General features: G+C 50.2%; 1 protein-coding gene across 17 annotated transcripts in view; it reads right to left on the reverse strand.

Annotated features, from left to right (window-relative positions):
- Nucleotides 1–19,585, reverse strand: part of MBNL1 (muscleblind like splicing regulator 1) — a 91,460-nt gene that overhangs the window by 5,528 nt on the left and 66,347 nt on the right. For 12 of the 17 annotated variants that reach the window (XM_062005340.1, XM_062005354.1, XM_062005339.1 and 9 more), the window contains 6 exons: nt 16,647–16,847; nt 9,951–10,208; nt 9,011–9,064; nt 8,042–8,195; nt 3,617–3,652; nt 2,824–2,918 (listed from right to left, as the gene is read on the reverse strand). In XM_062005340.1, the coding sequence (XP_061861324.1) occupies nt 2,824–2,918; nt 3,617–3,652; nt 8,042–8,195; nt 9,011–9,064; nt 9,951–10,208; nt 16,647–16,847 (798 nt within the window). The remainder of the gene's footprint in view (nt 1–2,823; nt 2,919–3,616; nt 3,653–8,041; nt 8,196–9,010; nt 9,065–9,950; nt 10,209–16,646; nt 16,848–19,585) is intronic. The other 5 variants (XM_062005344.1, XM_062005345.1, XM_062005348.1 and 2 more) reach the window with 5 other exon arrangements.

The raw sequence follows: 19,585 nt of genomic DNA on the forward strand, positions 1-19,585 counted from the left end.
CAGCTTCCCTTTCGTTTTTTCAGGTGCTACTAAGGCCAGATTGCCAGCAGTACACATGGCCAGCCCACACCTTGTGACCCACCACCGGGTCCCCTGCGAGGCACATGGGTGGATGGCCCCACGGGGCACCAACCCAGCAGTGGCCAGGCTCTGGAGATGGGCTGGTGCAGGGCAATGCTGCTGGGAAACCCAGAGCACATGTCAGGCCCTGGAGATGGGCTGGTGCAGGGCAGTGCTGCTGGGAAACCCAGAGCACATGTCAGGCCCTGGAGATGGGCTGGTGCAGGGCAGTGGCACTGGCCAGGCCCTGGAGATGGGCTGGTGCAAGGGCAGTGCTGCTGGGAAACCCAGAGCAGGCAGGACTGGGGCACGCTGCAGCAAGCAGGGAGATGTGCCCGTGTCCCGGGGAAGGTGCTGGGGCACAGGACACGGAACTGATCGGCATGAACACAAGCTGCTGCTGTACTTGACAGGGCTCTGTTAATCTGCACAAGAAAGGGAATGGGACAGGTTCCTAACTAAATCTTTTAGGGGTCTTGGTGTGGGTTTTTCCACCCTTGTGCCCTCTCCTCCCCTAGCAACTCCACACCACTCTCCAACAGTTACCAACGTGTACAGAAACACGCTTCAAGCACAATGAAGCTTCTCATACCATTTTTTCCTACTGCTGCAGGACAGGCTGTTGCACCCGACTGTGGAGAAGCATCAGGGATAGTGCTGTTGGAACATACCAAGGACCTTCAACACCAGTCAATGCAGATGAGGGGCCAGATCTTAAGACCTTTGGCATGCATGCACATTGCATTGTGTGGCATTAAATAATTCCAGCATTGCTCACATAGTATATACATATATGTGCTATATATGTATATGTTGAGGTTTGGCTGCAGTACTGTACTAAGTTTGTTATGAGGCTCTGGGGAGGGTAGGCATGAAATGATCTGATTCTACAACAGAAAGTTTCCCTGTAATTCTGTTTGGGGAAGTTCATGGTTATTTGGACAGAGGTGATTTTTAAAAATGATGATTTTTGTGTGGCTTGGCTTGTTCGCACAACTCTCTGGGCTTAGGGAGGATAACGTGTCCTGAGTGACCTGATCAGGCAGACCTGCTTGTGCAGGAGAGTTGAACTAGATGATCTTTAGAGGTCCCTTCCAACCCCTAACATTCTGTGATTCTATGATATAGAGACATGCTCAAATTAAGTACATAACAATAAACTGCACTATTAAGATACTTAATTCATGAGCAGGTGCTGCTTGGTTAGGTGACACATATGCAAAGGTGGCCCTACCTATAAAACAGCTTTTCAAAAGCCAAAGTAAGTCTCTGTTCAAGCCCATGAGCGACATGGCTGCCCAGCAAACATTTCTGGAGAGCAGAAAGTGCTCCCTGCAGAGTAACCTGAGTATTTTTTGGAATAGTGAAATACCCAGGTCCCTCCTGAGGCTCGGGGCGTGCACACCCAGGTATCGCTGCAATACTGTCATTTTGGAAACAGTACTTTTGAGACATCAGTAAGCAGACAGGTTAAACAAGGGGTGCTCAGCTGGGCACGGTACAACATGGTAGTGCTCAATAAGCCAAGGTGGAAGCTGGGGGCTCTGGACCTCACCCTGCAAGAGCCTGCAGCACCTGGTACCCACAGCACCAAGCGAGGCCAGGGCTCCCGGGCACTGCTCTGTAACCTCCAGCTGCAAAGCCGACAGCTTCCCCAGGGCAGCCTGAAACTAGCTAAGGAGTCAGCTCTGATGACTTAGGGAGCTGAGGATGTCAGGTGAGCCTTCCTTACAAACTGATGTTTCTCTCCAGGATTACACACACAGAACCCCACCTGCAAAACGATGGAGAGAATGTTTCGTTCCCTCTTTTAAAAGGCACACGAGTGATTCCCACCGAGTCAAGAGCAGACCAGAACTGATGGTTTCATGACATTGGCAATCCTAACTTCCCAGGAAATCTCAAAAAGGAATTTGGTTTTCTAAGAGGAACAAGAGGGTCTTTAGAAAGTCTTTATCATTGCACTTTCCTGCAGCTGTACCACAGAACTCTGCGCTTCTGACAACGCAGCCAGGCCAAAACAAGAGGTCACATTCTGTTCTCAGGTGCAGCTCCAGCTGGTATGTGTGGGGCCTGCAGCTCCTTTAGCCCTGCTACTCCTCTCTAGAGCATCGTTTGTGACTTTCTGGGAGGACTTCTAGCCACCTAGTTAGTAAATACACCTGAAATACACCCAAACTCGGCAAGAACTGGGGCAGCTGTTTAGAAACAAACCCAGGCTCTAATGGCCATTTTCTGAACTGAAGCAGTGGGTCATTTCCAAGCAGAATCACAAGCTGAAACAGAGGCTTGAAAGAAGTTCCTGTGTGGCCTATGCTCAAACACTTTTGTTTTGCTCTTGGAAGAGGAGAGTCAGAACATGTTCAGACTGCTAAATTCAGGCTGTTAACAGTGTGATCCTGTAACCCCTCTGCACAAAGGTTTTTCACTGGAGTTCTGCACTAAAAGGGACTGTCAGCTTCACCCAAAGAGAAATAAGTCATGGGTTCCCTGTATTATCCCTTTCTCTTTACGTCTCTGAGAGCAGAAATAGGCAGCATGGCCCATAAATGTGAGCACTGGGTCAGAAACTGTCATCAATTATTTTTGGCATCAGAAATGGAACCTCAGCACCTTTTGAGCATGGATAAAGGCTGCTTAAGCTGTGCTGCAGGTCTCAGAGAGAATGTGTAGGCCAACAAGAGGTAAAATCAAAACCCCCATGCTCATTAAAAGCACCGATTTCAAGTTGTCTGTAAGGAACAAAGCTGTAAATTAGCAAACCTGGTTGGCTGTGGCTGTTGCAGCGAAGGGAACACTTGTGGCAGATGTTGTTGCTGCAGACACAGTGGCTGGCGTAGCACCGTGCACCATGGGAACTTTCGGAAGGAAAATCATATAAGCAAACATACAGAAGAGTGTGGCAGTATGGGAACCAGAGCGACACGTGGCAGGGGCATTGAGCATGGTATTGACCACAGCAGAGAGCCCGGGACACCATTGCCAGCGCGTGACATGCAACCACAGTGCAAAGCAGGACAACATTCCAGGGAGAGAGAGGGGAGGGAGATGAAAGAGAAAAAAAGGGGAAAATGCTTGTTACCATCAAATCAAGAAAATTGACACAAACAAGCTTAACCATTTCAATACAGAAATCCACAGGAGACTTTTCAAATGCCCTGATAGTTACCGATTGTCCTCTTTTTAAAACTCAACCCAAATATTTACTGCAAACATAAATTAATCTCCTTGAAGGACAGTAAATGTCTAAGTCTCTATAGTAAGAAACAGTCTTTATTTAACACAAGATAGTTTCTAAACACTGGAACTCATAGTCCAATCAAAATCCACCAAGGAACAATGTGCAATTCAAACAACTGCTATAGGAAATTAACAACATTTGTGTATCCATGTCAATTAAACAAAACCATTGCATTTAATTGACAGGTGTTAGTGCAGGAGGCTGAGGGGGGTGGATTGGCACCGGAGCTCTATGTTAACATCTAGCAGTGGATTTTGAGGGTCCGTGAGCTGCACCACAGGTTTAAGATAATCAAGAAACAAAGCTGGCACCTACCAACACTTGTAGCGGGTGTCATGCACAATATTGAGCCTGCCCATCATGCATTGCAACAGGAAGGTGGATTTGGAGAGGGAAAAGAATTAAAACAACCCATCACACGTGTCATTAGAGATTTCATTGGAACAAAGAAGAAAAATTGTTATTACGGGAACAGTGGCATGTAACTGTCAGCACAATCAAACCATACAATAGCACAGAGATCCATCAGAACCAGTGTCCAGCGAAGGGGAAAGAGCTGACCCAAGTGCGTGCTGGGTTATCCTGTTTGCCTTTGTGGCTCCATGCAAAAGCCTCTCTAACTCTGTTTTAAAATTCTTTTGAGTCTGAAATCCTTTTGTCTCGTGACACAAGCTTTGCAACGGTCTGGTTTCCTCAGATTAAAACAAATACTTTAAACCTGCACCTGCCTACAGATACCTGAGGTGCAGCGCTGTGAGGGCTGCCACACGGGGCTTGGCCAGGGCAGCCCCTCCAGCCACAGCCCGGCTCACGTGGGCTGGAGCAACAGCTCCTCACAGAGTCGTGTCTGTATCTAAACTGCTCCATCAGCCCCAATCCTGCTGCCCTGGTGTTTAGGTAACGTACAGGCAAAACCCGGGGGAATTTGGCAGCAGCACTTCTGCCCTATCTGCAGGGCTCCTGAGAGCTGCTGGTGGTGATCCTGATTGCCCTCTGGTCAGTTGGCTGAATACGCAGCTCAGAGGAGTGACTGGTAGCTAAAGTCTTCCATGCTGCTCATGGCAGTGCCTAAGAATGCTTGTTCAGCACTTCTTCCCTACATGATTTGAAGCTGCCGGTGTCTGGGCTCACAACCTTCAACTCCTTTCAGACCACACAAAAACCACTGAGGTGACAGTGCGTGGTGGACTCTGCCCTGCAGCTAGAGAGCCAGTGTCACTGAGTGGGGTAACTCGGTTACTTTACAGACCAAAATGCCTTCCACCAGACTGAACTTACAACCTTCTATCTTCTGCTTCAAACATGGCAGATACGTACACACTAGCTATACACAGAACAATATCCACTTTAAATAAACAACTCTTTTTAATGTAAGAAATAACAGTAACACTGCTAACTATGCCTGACGCAGAAGAAGCTGAAATAACCTCTGAGACCTGGGGCAGAGATTGCAGTGGAAATGGAAGCATATTCCAGAAGGCTGCAGTGGGAGCCACGGCAGTGACAGTACGTGACCGTGATGGGGGAACAGGAAACTGTTTCAGCTGGTGCCAAGCATTGTAGGGGCTTCCACAATCACAAGAGCTGTCAGTGTAATTACCGCTGGGGACAAGGTTATTCTCTGTCAGCACTGTATCTGTAAGGCTACAAAGAAAAGGGCATAACCACATTTTCTAATTCCTCTTCTATTTCTGTGTTGTGGAAGAGACTGAAGACATTGATAAAGACAGGTTAAAAGAAGAGTAGCTTTGCTGACTCCCCGTGCACAATCGGGGCTGAAGTCCACAGGACCACTACCTAGGCTAAAAAATGGAGCAAAATCTGGCCATGACAGTGAGTAAAACTGCCTTCTCAGCCCCTCTTATGACATCTCCATGGTGTTCATGAGGTTACAGAGAAGAACCTTTTGCGTTCTGCCCTGTATACTCCATTAGATCTGGAATACTACGTTGCTCCATGTTGAAGGTGAGTCAGGTATTCACAACGGCCCTGACACGTCGCTCCAAAGCTCCTCAGCTCAAAACTCCAGTGTGAGTTGTCATCATTAACATTATAACCAGTGCACACAGTTTTGAAAAGGAATGGGAGCAAATGAACACACGGCAGAGATGACAATACCAGCGAGAGTGCAGGAACTTGCAACTCTGGAGATATAATGCTGCATGACCCTCTAACCAGTAACAGAAATAATCTTGGCTATGACCTTAATACTCGACTATAGAAGCTCTGGCTGACTAATGAGAATGCATGAATAATGAATGTGCAGTTTCAAATGTTCCCTGGCTTTCCAGCACAAGGCAGAATTATAATTCAGAGATGTGCTCTGTGAACTGATCCTAACTGCACAACTAGATTATTTCTGCAGCAGGATAAAGCTATTTTTAGAATGTTCTCGGTTTACTGGTGATTTATGCATTTTCTTCTCTGCTCTCCCTCGTATCATTCCCCTCAGTCTATCTGTTCTGCCCAATCTACAGTGGAAGCTGCAGTAACTAAATAAATATGCAATGCGTTAACTTAACAGCAGAGGTGGCTGAAGCCTTTCCATGGCTGGCTGCGTGGCTCAGCAGCCCTGCTGCAATTCCCTGTCCCTTGCTTGGGGATAACAGCTCCTGGGAGCACCCTGTAAACCTTTCTTCTGGAGGACTGGGCTTCTCAAAGCCCATGTGGCTGCCTGTCTGACAGTCACAGGGCGGGAAGGGCTGTGTGCGCACAACCGCAACAGCGAGCTGCAGCACAGGATGGCAACAAGCATCAGGGTAGGGATTCCATCTGGCTGCACAGAGGAGTGCTCTATCTGCGGAACAAGCATACCCCAGCCAGCTCACAGTTACGGCAGGGCAAAGAGCATGTGCAGAAGTCCTTTAACCCCAAGTAACCGTCGCTTTGCAAGTTCACAGTCCCGCAGGGAAAGGCTGGATCTCCTGTCTGCCAAGGCACCAGAGTCACAGCCAGGCCCAAAGTACCAAAACAAGCTGTGAACATCTATCACGTCTATCGCAGAGCCTCCTCATCCAGCAGGCTAACTCTGCTCATCTCAACTAGCCAACACCACAAGTGTTCACAGTTCTTCCTTGCAACGCCTTTCAGACCCTCAGGCTGGGCATAACTTCCAGTGGCCAGGGTTTCTGGGAGACCTCAAGAGGGGAGCTGTGCAAAGAGGGAGCTTTTCTTGAGAGCAGTAAGATGGGTATCTAAGAGCATTTAATCATTTCAAGGGTGGTGGAGTGCCAGTGTCCATCCCCTGGCAGGGACGAGCCCTTGTAGACAGCCAGCCAGAATTACGCCTTACAATTAGAGGAGGTATCTGGGTTTGTCTGGAACGTGTGGAAAGCTCTCAAGGGTCAAACATCAAGAGTGAAGTACCCTACAGAGAGGAAAGCCCTGCCAAGATCCTTCACAGGGTTACACAAGGGCAGCATGTGGGTCTTGCGAGTGTCCTGCCCTCCAGACTTGCTGCATTTTCATGCACTGCAGCTGAAGCAGCGAAGAACACACATGAGTCATTACACTCTGGGTGTTTGAGCCTGAAAAATGTCACTTTCATTCAGACCCTACTGCACTGGCCTGCATCCACTCCATGGCAGGGGAGCTGAGGTCACCCACACTCTGCTCTCATGTCAGCTCATTGTTGCACAAGCAGCACTGATGCCAGTTAATTCTAAGTGGGGAAAACTAAAAAGGCGGCAAGCAGAGTTTTCCAACTTTTGGAAAAGTAATGGAGCCCTGGAAAGCTCAAACTGCTGCTGTCTGAAAACATATAAATGGAGAATTCATAGCAGCTCGTGCTAAAAAATAATCTGCTCTTCTTGTTTAACAGGTACTAAACTCCAGTGGTTGGGGAAGGTCAAATGAAGCAGCAAGGATCACTGTGCCACCTCCTATGGGTTTCAGTGTGGACTGAAGAGCTGAGGTAAGTTGTGTGCAAGTGCTGATGACAAACGCTAAGGATGTGGTGCAAACGAGGTATGATGTGCACCAACATAACTCCAGCTTCCTGGCTCAGAGGGCAGGACTCAAAGCAGCTCAAGTACTTGCAGAAACCATCCAGCCCCTCACTGATTTAATAGGTGCTGGAAAATGGCACAGTTTATGTTCCAACTTTAAGCCCTCTCACTGGCATGCTGAAGGGATTTCTGCTGATGTAGATAGTACAGGTATCCATTCTTCAGCAGTCACACTTGGACAAGTGTAGATTTGATGACTCTTGGATAAGAATGAGTGTGCCTTGGTTCTGCTTCACCTGAGATCAGCCTCAAGGTGTTAGTGGCAGAGGCCTGAAACTTGATTTCTTGTGTAGGTTCATGATCAGCCTGCCTGTGCCTTTTTTGATCACTGCACCATAATTAAAATCAAAATCTTCAAGTGTGTGACTCAGAACAACTGTTGCTATGCACACGAAGGCAAAGGGGTCTTACAGCAAAGAGAAACAAACACAACAGCTCAAGAGGCGTGTAACGAAGAGAAGTTAATTGAGGGAAAGAGGAAGATGAGGGGAGATTTCAAATTCTGATTAGGGATGACAGAGCATGATGCTGATTCTGGTATTAGACTGGAAAACACCCACCCAGCTTCCGAGAGCAGCAGAGAGAGAGAAGCCAGCGTTCCTGCAGTCAGCACCTCCTGTGCCCGCGGCTCAGCCCGGGGCGAACGCCAGGGACACACGGTTGCTTCCTATGTGGCTCCTTCCAGAGCTCCCCCTTCTCCCTCCCCAAACAAAGGCGAGCCAGAAGCACTTACCTGGTGGGAGAAAGGCTGTATGCTGCTGTAACTGCATGTTGGCAAGAGCTTGCTGGTATTGGAAAATACCAGTGTTAAAGACTGCGGTGGCACCATTGGTTTTTTCAAGCGCAGGCCTCTTTGGTAATGGGGGAAGTACAGCTTGAGGAATTCCCTGAATGGTGGATGGGCATAAAAATAAAGTCCAGTAAAAAAAAGAAAAAGGAAAAAAAAGGGGGATGGGGGAGGGAGGGGTGTGGAGGAGGATGGGAGGGATGGGGAGAGAAGGAAAGAGAGAAAGGAGAAAAGAAAAATCAGTAGAAGGCAAAACAACCAGGCAGCACCATGTTTATCCATGAGCAAGCAAGCAGCATAGCAGACTGAACTACCAAATAAAAGGCGAGGTCAAAGCCTTACGAGGGAGCACTACTGTAGCCTACCATTACAGCGGCACGGGGCACGTGCCAGAGCCGCACGTGACAGGAGCCAGTCAGCGCCGCGCCAGCGCCAAGCGCCAGGGTTTGGCTCGGGAGGCGGCTCTGGGGCGGGGAAGCAGCACTGCTAGCTCCATGAGATCAACACCAGAAGCCATGTTAATAGTCGCCGCCCAGCGCGGAGTGGAGTGGATGGGGCCGCGGGCGCCAACCCACTCCCGCGGGCCGCGGCGCTGCCCGCCATGCACCGCGCGGCACCGGCCGCCGCCACAAGCCATGCCACGCGCGGCACCCGCGGGGAACAGGGACACGGGCACGGGACGGGGCGACACGGGGACGGGACGGGCGTGGGGGAGGCCGGGCCCTGCTCTGGAGCCCTGCTCTGGGGACCAGGCCCGGCCCGGCCCGGCCGCTCCCGCGCCCCTCGCCAGGGATGGGGACGGGACACGGGGGGACGGGACAGGGGGACCGGGATATTCAGTTTCTGCACGTTAACCCCAAACTCGACTCTACGATACAGCTACATGCCAAGCTAAAAGGTGAAAGGTCATAGTACCAGGTCAAAGGTTGCCTCGAGGGGTCGCTTCAGTGATTTGACAGCCGACTGAGTCTTAATTAGCAGGCAGCGAGCACATGATGGCAATGGCCAGTGGGGTCAAGCGCATTAACATAAACAGCAAGCAGAGGTGCGTCATGGGGGCAGCAGTGCATTGGGGAGGTGAGAAAAAACAAATAAAAACAAATCACCGGATGCCGTGTACAACGGGAACAAGACTCGGCATGCACGGGGCTGGCCGTGCGGGACAGCGCCAGCGCCCGGCACCGCAGCAGCCCGGGGCGGCCGCCGTGCCCCGCCGGCCCCGCCGCTCCCGCTCCGCTGCCAGCCCCGGCGCCCACCGCACTCCGTCCCGCACCCTGGGCGCGGCCGCGGCCCCTCGGGACCGTCCTCTCTCTCTTTCCTCTCCTCTCCTGGCCAGGAAACCAGCTCCCGAGTAGTTCCAGCTCTGAGGGTTGCTCTAGCGCCCTGCGAGAGCTGCCGACAGCCCCGGGGTGGGAGGCGGGGAGCTGGGCTATGGATAGCATTAACAGGGTAAGATCCACTTCAAACTACGCCTCTACAAACGGTGGGCTGAGGGTAACTGAAGGAGGGGTTGATCTATCCGTGCCACTAGATAGATACACGTCTACCCACACACAAACACACAAGGAACTATATATACATATATGCACACACACGCACCGACACGCACACACGTATGCACACATATATGTACATATAGATACTCTGTACATCAGCAGGCAGAATTAGTCAAACACCTCAACGGTCTGAAACTACTTCAGAGCAGAACTGGCACCACATGCTGAGGAAGCTCGTTGCACCATGTAGTGACTGGGACCCCCGAGCACACGCACCTCCCTCCAGCACAAACAGCTAACACATTAACTGTGGTATCTCGCCAACATACTCCTGGTCCAGAGGAGTTGTCCAGACTCACCATGGCAGCTGCAGTCGCTGCTGCCTGGGCAGCTGCAGCTTGGTTAACCTGGTACTGGGCAGCCTTGATCTTGGCTTGCAGGTGTGCAGGAGGGTGAAAATATTTGCACTTTTCCCTTGAGCATCTCCCTTTGATGTAATCCATGCAGACAGTGACCGTGTTGTCGTTGGTGTCGATCATAGCGCTGTCCGCAGGGTGAGCAAACCGGCAGTCATTCTCTCCCCGGTTGCAGTTGCCACGCTGGTACTCTCGACATACCTGTGACACCAGGAAAAGAGAGGCACTGAATTTGGGGCACGGGCACGGCTCAGAGCGGAGCCGTGATTTCCACTCATGGGTGCGAATGTTGTGAGGACGGGTGCCCAGCCCAGGGGGAGCACCGTGGCGCCAGGACAGCAGCTTGGCAGTAGGGACCTGCCTTCTCTACAGCCACTCCTGATGTCAACGAACACCCAAACCCATCAGGGTCAAGAGCCAGGCACACAGTGGGTTTTGCTTTGGCTCCTTCTTGGCTGCCCCCAGGACTTTTCCTGTTTTCCGAAGGAACGTGCTGTTGGTGCTCGGACGCGGTCGCGCCTGAGAGAGCCACACTCAATGCGCTCACTCATGTGAGTGGCCAGAGGTGCCAGGAGGGTCACTGCGTGGTCGCCTCTGAGCAACCCACCACCGGGAGTGAACTGCACCCGTAGGGTGTGTGGCACCACAGCAGCCTCACAGTGCAGGCATCTGCCATGAGAATGTGATCTCAGGCCCTTGGCAGCAGCAGCTGTTGCCTCTCCTGGGCTGTGCCAGCAGACAGCAGGTCATGTTGGCAAAGGGCAGAAGCTGCCGCTGGAGCAGTCGCCAGCCCCACTATCACACCAGTACCACGTGGCAGCAGCCAAACAAAGCCAAAGGACTCAGAAACGGCACAAAGGAAGGCGCTCAGCTGGGGGCATTGCCCTGCCGTGGCATGGCGGCTGTGGCACCACCAGCACCACAGACACCAGCCTCCTCACCGGCGTGATAGACATCAGCTCCCTCTCACACACCTTGCAAACCCCACGTTTAAAAACCTGAGGCGTGTTCTTCTCCTGGTCAGCTCATCACAAACCACAAACAAAGACACCTTTGTCATTTTGGTTTTCCAAAGGCTATAGGAAACAGAGAGGGACAGAAGCAACCAAGCTTGCACAAAAATGAAACCACTTCAGAGGATGGAATTTCCTTTTAAAGGTGGGTGCCCATGAGCTCAGATCATCAGTATTTCCTCAAGGACCTTGGCTCTCACCCCTGCAACAAACCAATTTTGGTGTCTCTGGTTCCCATCTATGCTGGTGCTCTAGCTGCCCTTTAACCCCTGTGTTGCTTCATCAGCTGCTCATCATCTGAGGCTTATGAAATGACATCCCAAAGGACAAGAACAATGCCATTTGTGAACTGGTTGGCAGGAAACATCCCCTTGCCCATGGTCACTCCAGCATGGCCCTGTTTATAGTCTTTTTCCACGTGGTGCAGCAGAGCCAAAGGAGCTCGTTTGGGCACCTTCTTTGCTCTCGTTCATCCCCGTGGCCCTAGTGTTTGTGGTTTGCTGCTCGTAGAACTGTTTCTGCAGCACACATGAAACAGATTGGGCAAATTCCTCAGCCGGAAAATAACCAGTTGCCTTTGGGGAACTCTGCAGTCAGATCCCTCCCCTGGTCAGTAACACAGAGCACCGTGCCAGCTGCACAGCATAGGGAGGGACTGCGGAAGGAGGCGGCAGCTGCTTAAGCCATCAGAAAACACAAGTCTTCTGGTGCCTGTGGCATGACAGCACCATCCTTGCTCACGCCAGACTCCTGGTCTCCCTCCCTCCTCCCTCTCATGCACACACCAAAGGGTGCTGGTGTGTCTCACACTCTGCTCTAGTGGGAGGTGGCCCTGCAAATGGCTGGGTGGTTGGAAGGGGATGATCGTTCAAGGTCCCTTCCAACCCAAACCATTCTTGATCCTATGTCACTGCTTCTCCATGAGAGCTGTGCAGGCTCGGGCAGCTCTAATGCCTGTGTCAGGCCTTGCTCTCTTTCATCCTCTAGGAGTACTTTCTGAGTCATGAATCCGTGCCTTCTACCCAGACATAGGCCTCTCAAACAGACAAAAATGGATTGTTTCTTTTGAGGATTTGTTTGCACATCTAGAACCAAACTGAAGTCTTTTCCTCTGAAGATAAAGGAAAGGATACAACTAATGCTAGTTGACTGTCTTTGTTCTTTCTTATACTGGTGATCCACAAAATCAAGGTCTCACAATGACTACATGTGTAAGCAGGAACTACTCCATTAATAACACGAAGATGATCTAGACAAATTCATGTGTGTGCATAGATATATACACATAAAAGCATCTGTATGCACAGAGAGAGGAAAAAAAAGCAACCACAGAGGAGTTAATTTTATCACAGTTAAAACCCCCAAAAGAAAGATGAGAAAACTGAAAGAGGCAGACAGAGATAATCTTGGGCATGTCCAGAGGCAGCTTCCACAGAGCTGTAAGGTAGTAGCTGAGATAAGGCAATGGATGGCTCGCTCTCGGTGCTCCTCCACAGACCTTTGAACGATGGTTTACAGCAGTCAGACACTAACCATAACACTGCCAGTTCTTTTAAACAGTGTGGCCAGCGACGGCTTCCCAGTCACCCTGATGGCAACCACAAATATTAACAATTCTTGTTTATTTAAAAGCAAGCACTGAAAGGTGTGTTATTTTTCTTTGCCACAGGCACACAGCAACATACCATTCATCTGCCTGAGTAAAGGCAGGTACAGAAGTATGATGCATTGTCTGCTCTTCCAGATCTGGGGAGCTTTTATTCAGTTCTTTATTAATAGCCCTGTAATTAGTATCATAATATTCAACTTGGTATGTTAAGAAACGTAAACAAAAGGGGCACCTGTAGGTCTCCAGCCTGTCTGCAAAAATGCCGAGTTAGGGCTGCAATTCTACTGATTCTCTGTAATTCACTTGTTCTAACTTTGGGCTGAGTTTCTTTTGATGCCTCTGCTGGGATTCAAGCTGCTCAGCTTGGTGTGGAGACAATAGCCACATCACCTCCGTTACAACACAGATCCCACACTGCTCACCCAGAGCTGGGCAGAGGTTTGGCTGGAGGGACATGGAGACCGGAGCTGAGATCTCTGCCCTTCCATGAGCAAGTCACATCTCCTGTCTCCCTCTCTGCACCAAGGGGAATTTATCAGAACAGGCGTTTTGCTATCCATTATATCCTGAACACTGAAACAAATGGCACTGCTACGGCTGATGTCCTGACTACCCAAGACCTGAAAACCTCCAAGAACTCCTAAGCTGCTTCCTTCTGGCCAAAAAGAAACAGTACACATTAAACAAGCAGGAAACAGCAGCTTGGTTGTGGTCATTCTTGACTCTTGAGTACTTCCAATAGAAAATGACAGCATTCAAACGGAAACACATGTGTTTTAAATAAAACAGTTACACAAGTCCTTTCTCTCACTTCCCTGTCCTTCTCACTTCTCTTCTAGTTCACTGGAAGAGCCACACTTTCGTTCAAGATATTTCTGGCAGGAGAAGAGCGTGAGGGACGCTGGAAGAAAAGCCTCAACCCGAGATTCACCTTCCTCAGGAGAGCAGCTGAAGCACTGGACACTCAAATATCTGCCTGCTATCTGCACAGGCCACATGGGCCAAATTCCCCTGAAGCCAATCCCACCGCTGGTAATGGCCACCCACCTGATCTTATGAACATTCACATTAATTCAGGAGACCAGGCACACTGCCTGCCTGCCTGCCTGCCCTCCCAGGTACCTCTACCGAGAGCTTTTAGCTTTGGACCGGCCTGGCTCGGTGTCCCAGCTCTCGTGTGCTAACTTCACTAATGACACAGTGCATCCTTCTTGGGGAAAAAAAAAGAATCAAAATTCTAAGCAGGACAAATCATATCCCAAGATTAGATGCTAACATCACAGCAGTTATTTTTCTCAAGGACAGTTCATTCCAAGGGAGAGCCAGCTAAGCCTTATAAAGCTTTCTAACCATGTCATAACAAATGACAACACTGGCAGCAATAAGCTCATTTAAAGGGCAGGTAGACACGTGCTGACTTCTCTGAGAGGTAACAGCCAGACCTTTCAAATCAGTTCTGCATTTCTGCCATCTATAAAGCACATGAGAAGATTTTGCTGTTCATAAAAACGATGTGCTCATTTGGTACCTGTGTACTCAATTTGGATAGTCCAGGTCCAATGACCAATATGCTGGAAAGCACTAGCAAATGACTCTCTTCTACAGATTCCAACATCTAAACAGTACTTGATGAAGGGAAAAAACCAGGGGAAAAGATACCCCCTCCCCCACCAGCCAATTTGCTGGTGGGTCAACCTGGATATGCTCCTGATCCCAATCAAAATAAAAAGCAAAACTTGAACAGCTTCAAGGGTAGAAGCAGCTTGTCCAGACAAGGTAGAAGATGCAAGTTCAAAGCAAAATCACTCGGCCTTTTAAAAAAATCCACTGATTTCAGATGTTCTTGCTGTCTTTTCCTAATTGATAAAAATGTTTTTTGCTGCAGACTGTGCCCCCGGGTGTTTTGAGAGTAACACTCCCACAACTCCCTCCTATGCAGAGGAGTTTGGCTCAGCAGCATATCACTTCTCCAAACAGCTATATAATGAGAACTCAAGCGTCCAGAGGACCAAATCCTGCCACCCAAATTTCCTCAGCTCCCCATGTGTTTTGCTGAGAGTCTGCCAGGCAACACAAGCTCTGCCCTGGAGGCACCACAGGATGAGGTGCCCCTGCACAGCCCCTCTCGGGCTACCACACACATACACGGCCATGGGCAGAGCTGGAGACTTTGGGTGCATCCTGCTCCTGCTTATGAACAGAAAGCCTTTGAGCCCACATGTCCCCAACACCACTGACCGGTGCCATGGCCCTGGTGGAGGCACAATCAAACTCAGCAGCCAACCTTGGCAGCTCCTGGCCATCAGCATCCTCTTCATGGGACTCAACTAAAATCTAGCGTGATTTATTTATGAATTAATCTAATTGCATTTGGGTTTGAATCCACCTCTGGCAGGTATCCATTGTGAAATAAGAGTCCTCGAAGGAAAAACATCCCTTGGTGACTCCAAACACCCATGCACCAGCTCTCAGATAGGCGTGGCTGCTTCTGCTGTAACCTGACCATGTTTTGGGGAACACTTTCCTCAGAGAAAACATCTCTAAAAAGGGAAATGATGTGATCCCACAGAAGGGGAACCTGTGGTGATGTGAGCTCCGAGAATAGCAGTAGTGGGAAACACTTGCTGCCAGATGACCCTCCACACTCCTCCCAGCTCACACCCTTCCGAGCAGCAGCTTGTCAGTCACACATACAACTAAGAAAAAGGAGTGAAGTTTCCTTGTAAGGAGAATTGATCCCTGTTAAAGCAGGTGCATGAGCAGAAAGAGAAGCATTACAACTGGCTGCATTTTAAAAACCTCACTCCTCCCATCATGCTCCCTGAGCCCAAGGACAATATCCAAGAGCAGCACAACCCTTCATCCCCTTCACTCCCAAGCCTTTACACCCGCCCCACACTGAGAAGAAGCTTCAGGACCAGAATCTCTGTGCCCTGCCACTGCATGGGCACTCCAGGAAGGCTGGTGCCTGCCACAGGTGTGGGGGCTGAGGGCAGAGCTGGAGGGCTGGGGCTGCGGGGACAGGGCACAGCACAGCTCAACTCTCTCTGGCTGTGCTAGAGGAAGAGGGAGAGCCCAGCCCTCACAGGCTCTGACACCCCACTGTGTCTCATGCCAAGGTGGGTGACAGCAGGTGAGCTGCCTGCCCAGCTGCTCCCATCACTGTGCCAGGCACAGGGGTGCAGGCTATGCTGCAGAGCTGCCTGCCCAGCCGCTCCCATCGCTGTGCCGGGCTGCCAGGCACAGGCTGTGCTGCAAAGCTGCCTGCCCAGCCGCTCTCATTGCTGTGCCGGGCACAGGGGTGCAGGCTATGCTGCAGAGCTGCCTGCCCAGCCGCTCTCATTGCTGTGCCGGGCACAGGGGTGCAGGCTATGCTGCAGAGCTGCCTGCCCAGCCGCTCCCATTGCTGTGCCGGGCTGCCAGGCACAGGCTGTGCTGCAGGCGCACGCCGCTGGCTCACAGCCCATGCAGCCACATCACCGATAAGGTGCTGAAAACACTGTCAGGCCTTTTAGATTAGAGAGATTGGGAGCAAGGGAGAGTCCCAGCCTGAGAGCACTAACTCTCGCCAGGGTTGCCACAAGGATGATAAGCCGGGTGCAGGAGGCCAGCGGGGGAGTGCCAGCACCATCTGTCCAGAGCAACAGTAAGAGAGAGGCTGAAAGGCATTTTCTACCCAGGCAGCTGAAGCTCTGCCCTCATGCCTGGCCCTGGTGCTCTACCACATTAACACCTTCTGGGCACACACACACAGAGTTTTGCACTGCTCTTGCTGCTGCCATGGCCAGTCCTAAAAGGGTTCAGCATTTCCATTTCTTTCTGCAACGGAGGGTCAGAAGCAGAACTGTAAGCACTAACTTACTGAGCGATCACTCAGTCACTCCCCTCTTTACCATCACCAAGACATGACATTATCAGCTCAAGTGCTGCCTGCGTTACTTCCTTTCACAAGTAAAATATTTCATATCTAGATGTAATAAATGATCCAATTTGTAAGTCACACATATTGTCCCCTACCTCCAGCCTGTCTGTCCTCATCAGCTTCTGGGCAGCGGCAGCAGCAGCGGCAGGGACCGGGACGCCGGGGTTCCCCGTCACCAGCATCGGGGTGGTGGGCAGGATCTCCGCTGGCACCAGGCCTGGGGACACGGGCCCCAGGTAGGGGTTGAAGGCAGCTGATGCGTTGGTGGCTAAGCTCGGTGCGACAGAAAACATCGGCTGCAACGGGAGGAAATGAGAAGAAAGACACTGTGAATATTTACACTGGCCACGCCACCAGCGTAGTAACTGTTTGGCCATCACCTTGAGCACACTGACAGTCAATTTCTGCTGCTAATAGGAAAGAAGCATTTGTTGCGTTAGAGGGACACCAACAACACCTGTGCAAACACCACACACAAACAAGACCATGGGGGCAGGCACTCCCCAGCAGCCTCTGCTGCTTCTCCTGCTCAAGCTTACCCTATGCAGTGGCAGCTCTGGGAGCAAACTCACATTTGACCTGCACCTGAGCAAGGCCACCACAACCAAACACTCCTCAGGGCCATGGGAGTCTGCGGCTCCCGGAGGGATGTGTCCGAAACGTGCGCAAACGTGCTCTCAGGGAAAATGGCATCTGTGCAAGAGCCCCGAGGTGCCATCGAGCCACACTGTGCTGCAGGCACCGGTCAATACCTTCCTGACCCTGATGGCAGCCAGCATGGGGTCACAAATTGCAGGGGAACCAGACCAGACACCATAATCCTCTACTTTTACAAAACTAAACAGGCTGTCTCCAGACACTCAGGCAGAAATACAGCACGTACACTTCATGTGGACCTTAAGCCAGAGAAACACAGAGAGCATGCAAATACAAGTGGGTTTTGTTTGTTTGCTTGTTTTGAAAAAAGAGGAGAGTCAGATGCCCTTGAAGGCTATCGCATGTTGTGAAGATAATTGGATACAGAAGATAAAATAATGCTGGAAGAGCAAATGCAGAGCTGCTACGCTGCACTGAAGATTAAATAACTGCTGCCCCACTGAATGCGAAGGCACAGCACAACCAGGGTAATTGCCACATAAAATTCAGTCTGGAGTGTTTATCTTTGCTATCGAAATGGAGTAGTTACTCCAGGCATTTAGGGTTTTCTTCCAAACTAATCTTTAGAGGGGAAAAACAACTCCAGAGGTAACGCAGCTCTTTTTGTCTGTTTCATATCTATTTAAACCAGACAGCATGGAGCACCACGTGTTTTTATATTCCCGAGGAAATGACTGAAGCATTTGAAAGCCAGGAAGCAGTCCAGTTGAAACACCAGACAAAAGCACAGGCAGAGATTACTGAAGGAAAAAGGACTGAAGGCTGTGGAACTGGGAATCGTTTCTTTATCCAAGCGAACGCAAAGCAAACAGGCAAATTTTACAGGAAATAAAGTATTACTCTTAAATGCACTGGTAATTAACTGCACTCTTCATTACTGTGTTATCAGCTACGTAGTAATGAGCGTTGAAAATAAAGCTATGAACCAGGGTGTTGGTGTGTAACTTCAGAGATATCAGTGTTTGGTTTCAGAGCAATATGCTCCCTGTTCAGTAAACAAGACTACCCCGCTTGTTTTCCACCGAGATAATGGTATACTCATATATATATCCTGCAACCTTTACACCCCTGCAAAGTAATAGCATGTTTTATCAGAGCCACTTCCTATTGTTCTGAAACTCAAGGATACTTTGCAATGTGCTGTATACATGTGAATTAGGATATCAAAGCCTGTCCCATGCTTGTATTAGCCCAGACTCAGAGCCACACTGCTGGCAGAAGATGAAATGGTGACAGATGTGTAGCACGCAACTGCTTCTCAGTAGCGGGAGTCTGCCAGGGCTCAAAGCCACCCAAACACTCCTGCACCCACAAAAAATATCTGGCAATAGGGTAGCCTTGAAGGACAGGCAGCACAGACTGATCTCCCAGGGGCTGTCCCCAGCACTGAACCAGACCAGGAAGGAGCGGGACGCGGCCACAAGAGCCACCCCATGCACAGCCCTGCTGTCCTGAGCATTAGCTGAGGCTCGGCCTGGACCCCCACACCCAGAACTGGAAACTGGTCACAACTGAGAGGACAGCCAGGGGAGAGCTCCAGGTCAGACCAAGCCACTGGGCTCATCTCTGCTCCTCATTGCTCATGTGTTTTCCAGCAAGCTTTCACCTCCCCACTTCCAGAAGCAGAGGCAGTACTTCTCTGTCACCATGACCAAACCATCTGATGACTTACTGGTTTTGCAGTTTGGGCCCTGCTATGCTGTGCATTGTGTAAAACAGCTTAAAAAAACCCACCAAAACCACAGCTCATGATCAGCAGAGAGAACAAAGGTGAAGGACACAGCCTTGGATGCAGCCCTGTGCTGCCAGACAACCCGTAATCCACATCGTCTCCTTTACTGAATAATTCTGCTCTAAAATTGTCTGCACAGAACCAACGCGAACCTCACCAGCAAGTCTGATCTCCATGGGTCTGCCTTCAGAGACACTGATGTGCTACTACCAAACTGATGCATTAGTACCAACTGATAATGCACTGGTTCCAAAGGCAGAGTCCAGTCCCCTAAAAGAGTTTAGAGCAAGGAGGGCAGAGCCGATCTGAGCAGGCAGAGCTCTTCCTCAGGAGGTCAGTGCTTGCAGCCAGCAGGACACGCAATCCCCGCCTGAAATCCCTCCCTGAAATGTCAGCTAAAGACAGATAAAAGAGTGAAGTAAAAAGGAAAGATGGGAGAAATCCACAGCCATTACTTGCAGCTAAGATAATTAGAACGTTTATCACACAGAAATATGAGTGAAAGGATCCCACTGCTTTGCTTACCAAATCAGAGTCTCTCATTAAGTTATTCCACTTACATTTATTAAAGCACAGGGTATTGATTTTTGTAAAACAAAACAAACTGACTGAAGCACAGTTAGATGGGATTATATAAATCACTTG

Source organism: Colius striatus, chromosome 12 (assembly GCF_028858725.1).
Source record: "Colius striatus isolate bColStr4 chromosome 12, bColStr4.1.hap1, whole genome shotgun sequence".
Taxonomy (NCBI): domain Eukaryota; kingdom Metazoa; phylum Chordata; class Aves; order Coliiformes; family Coliidae; genus Colius; species Colius striatus.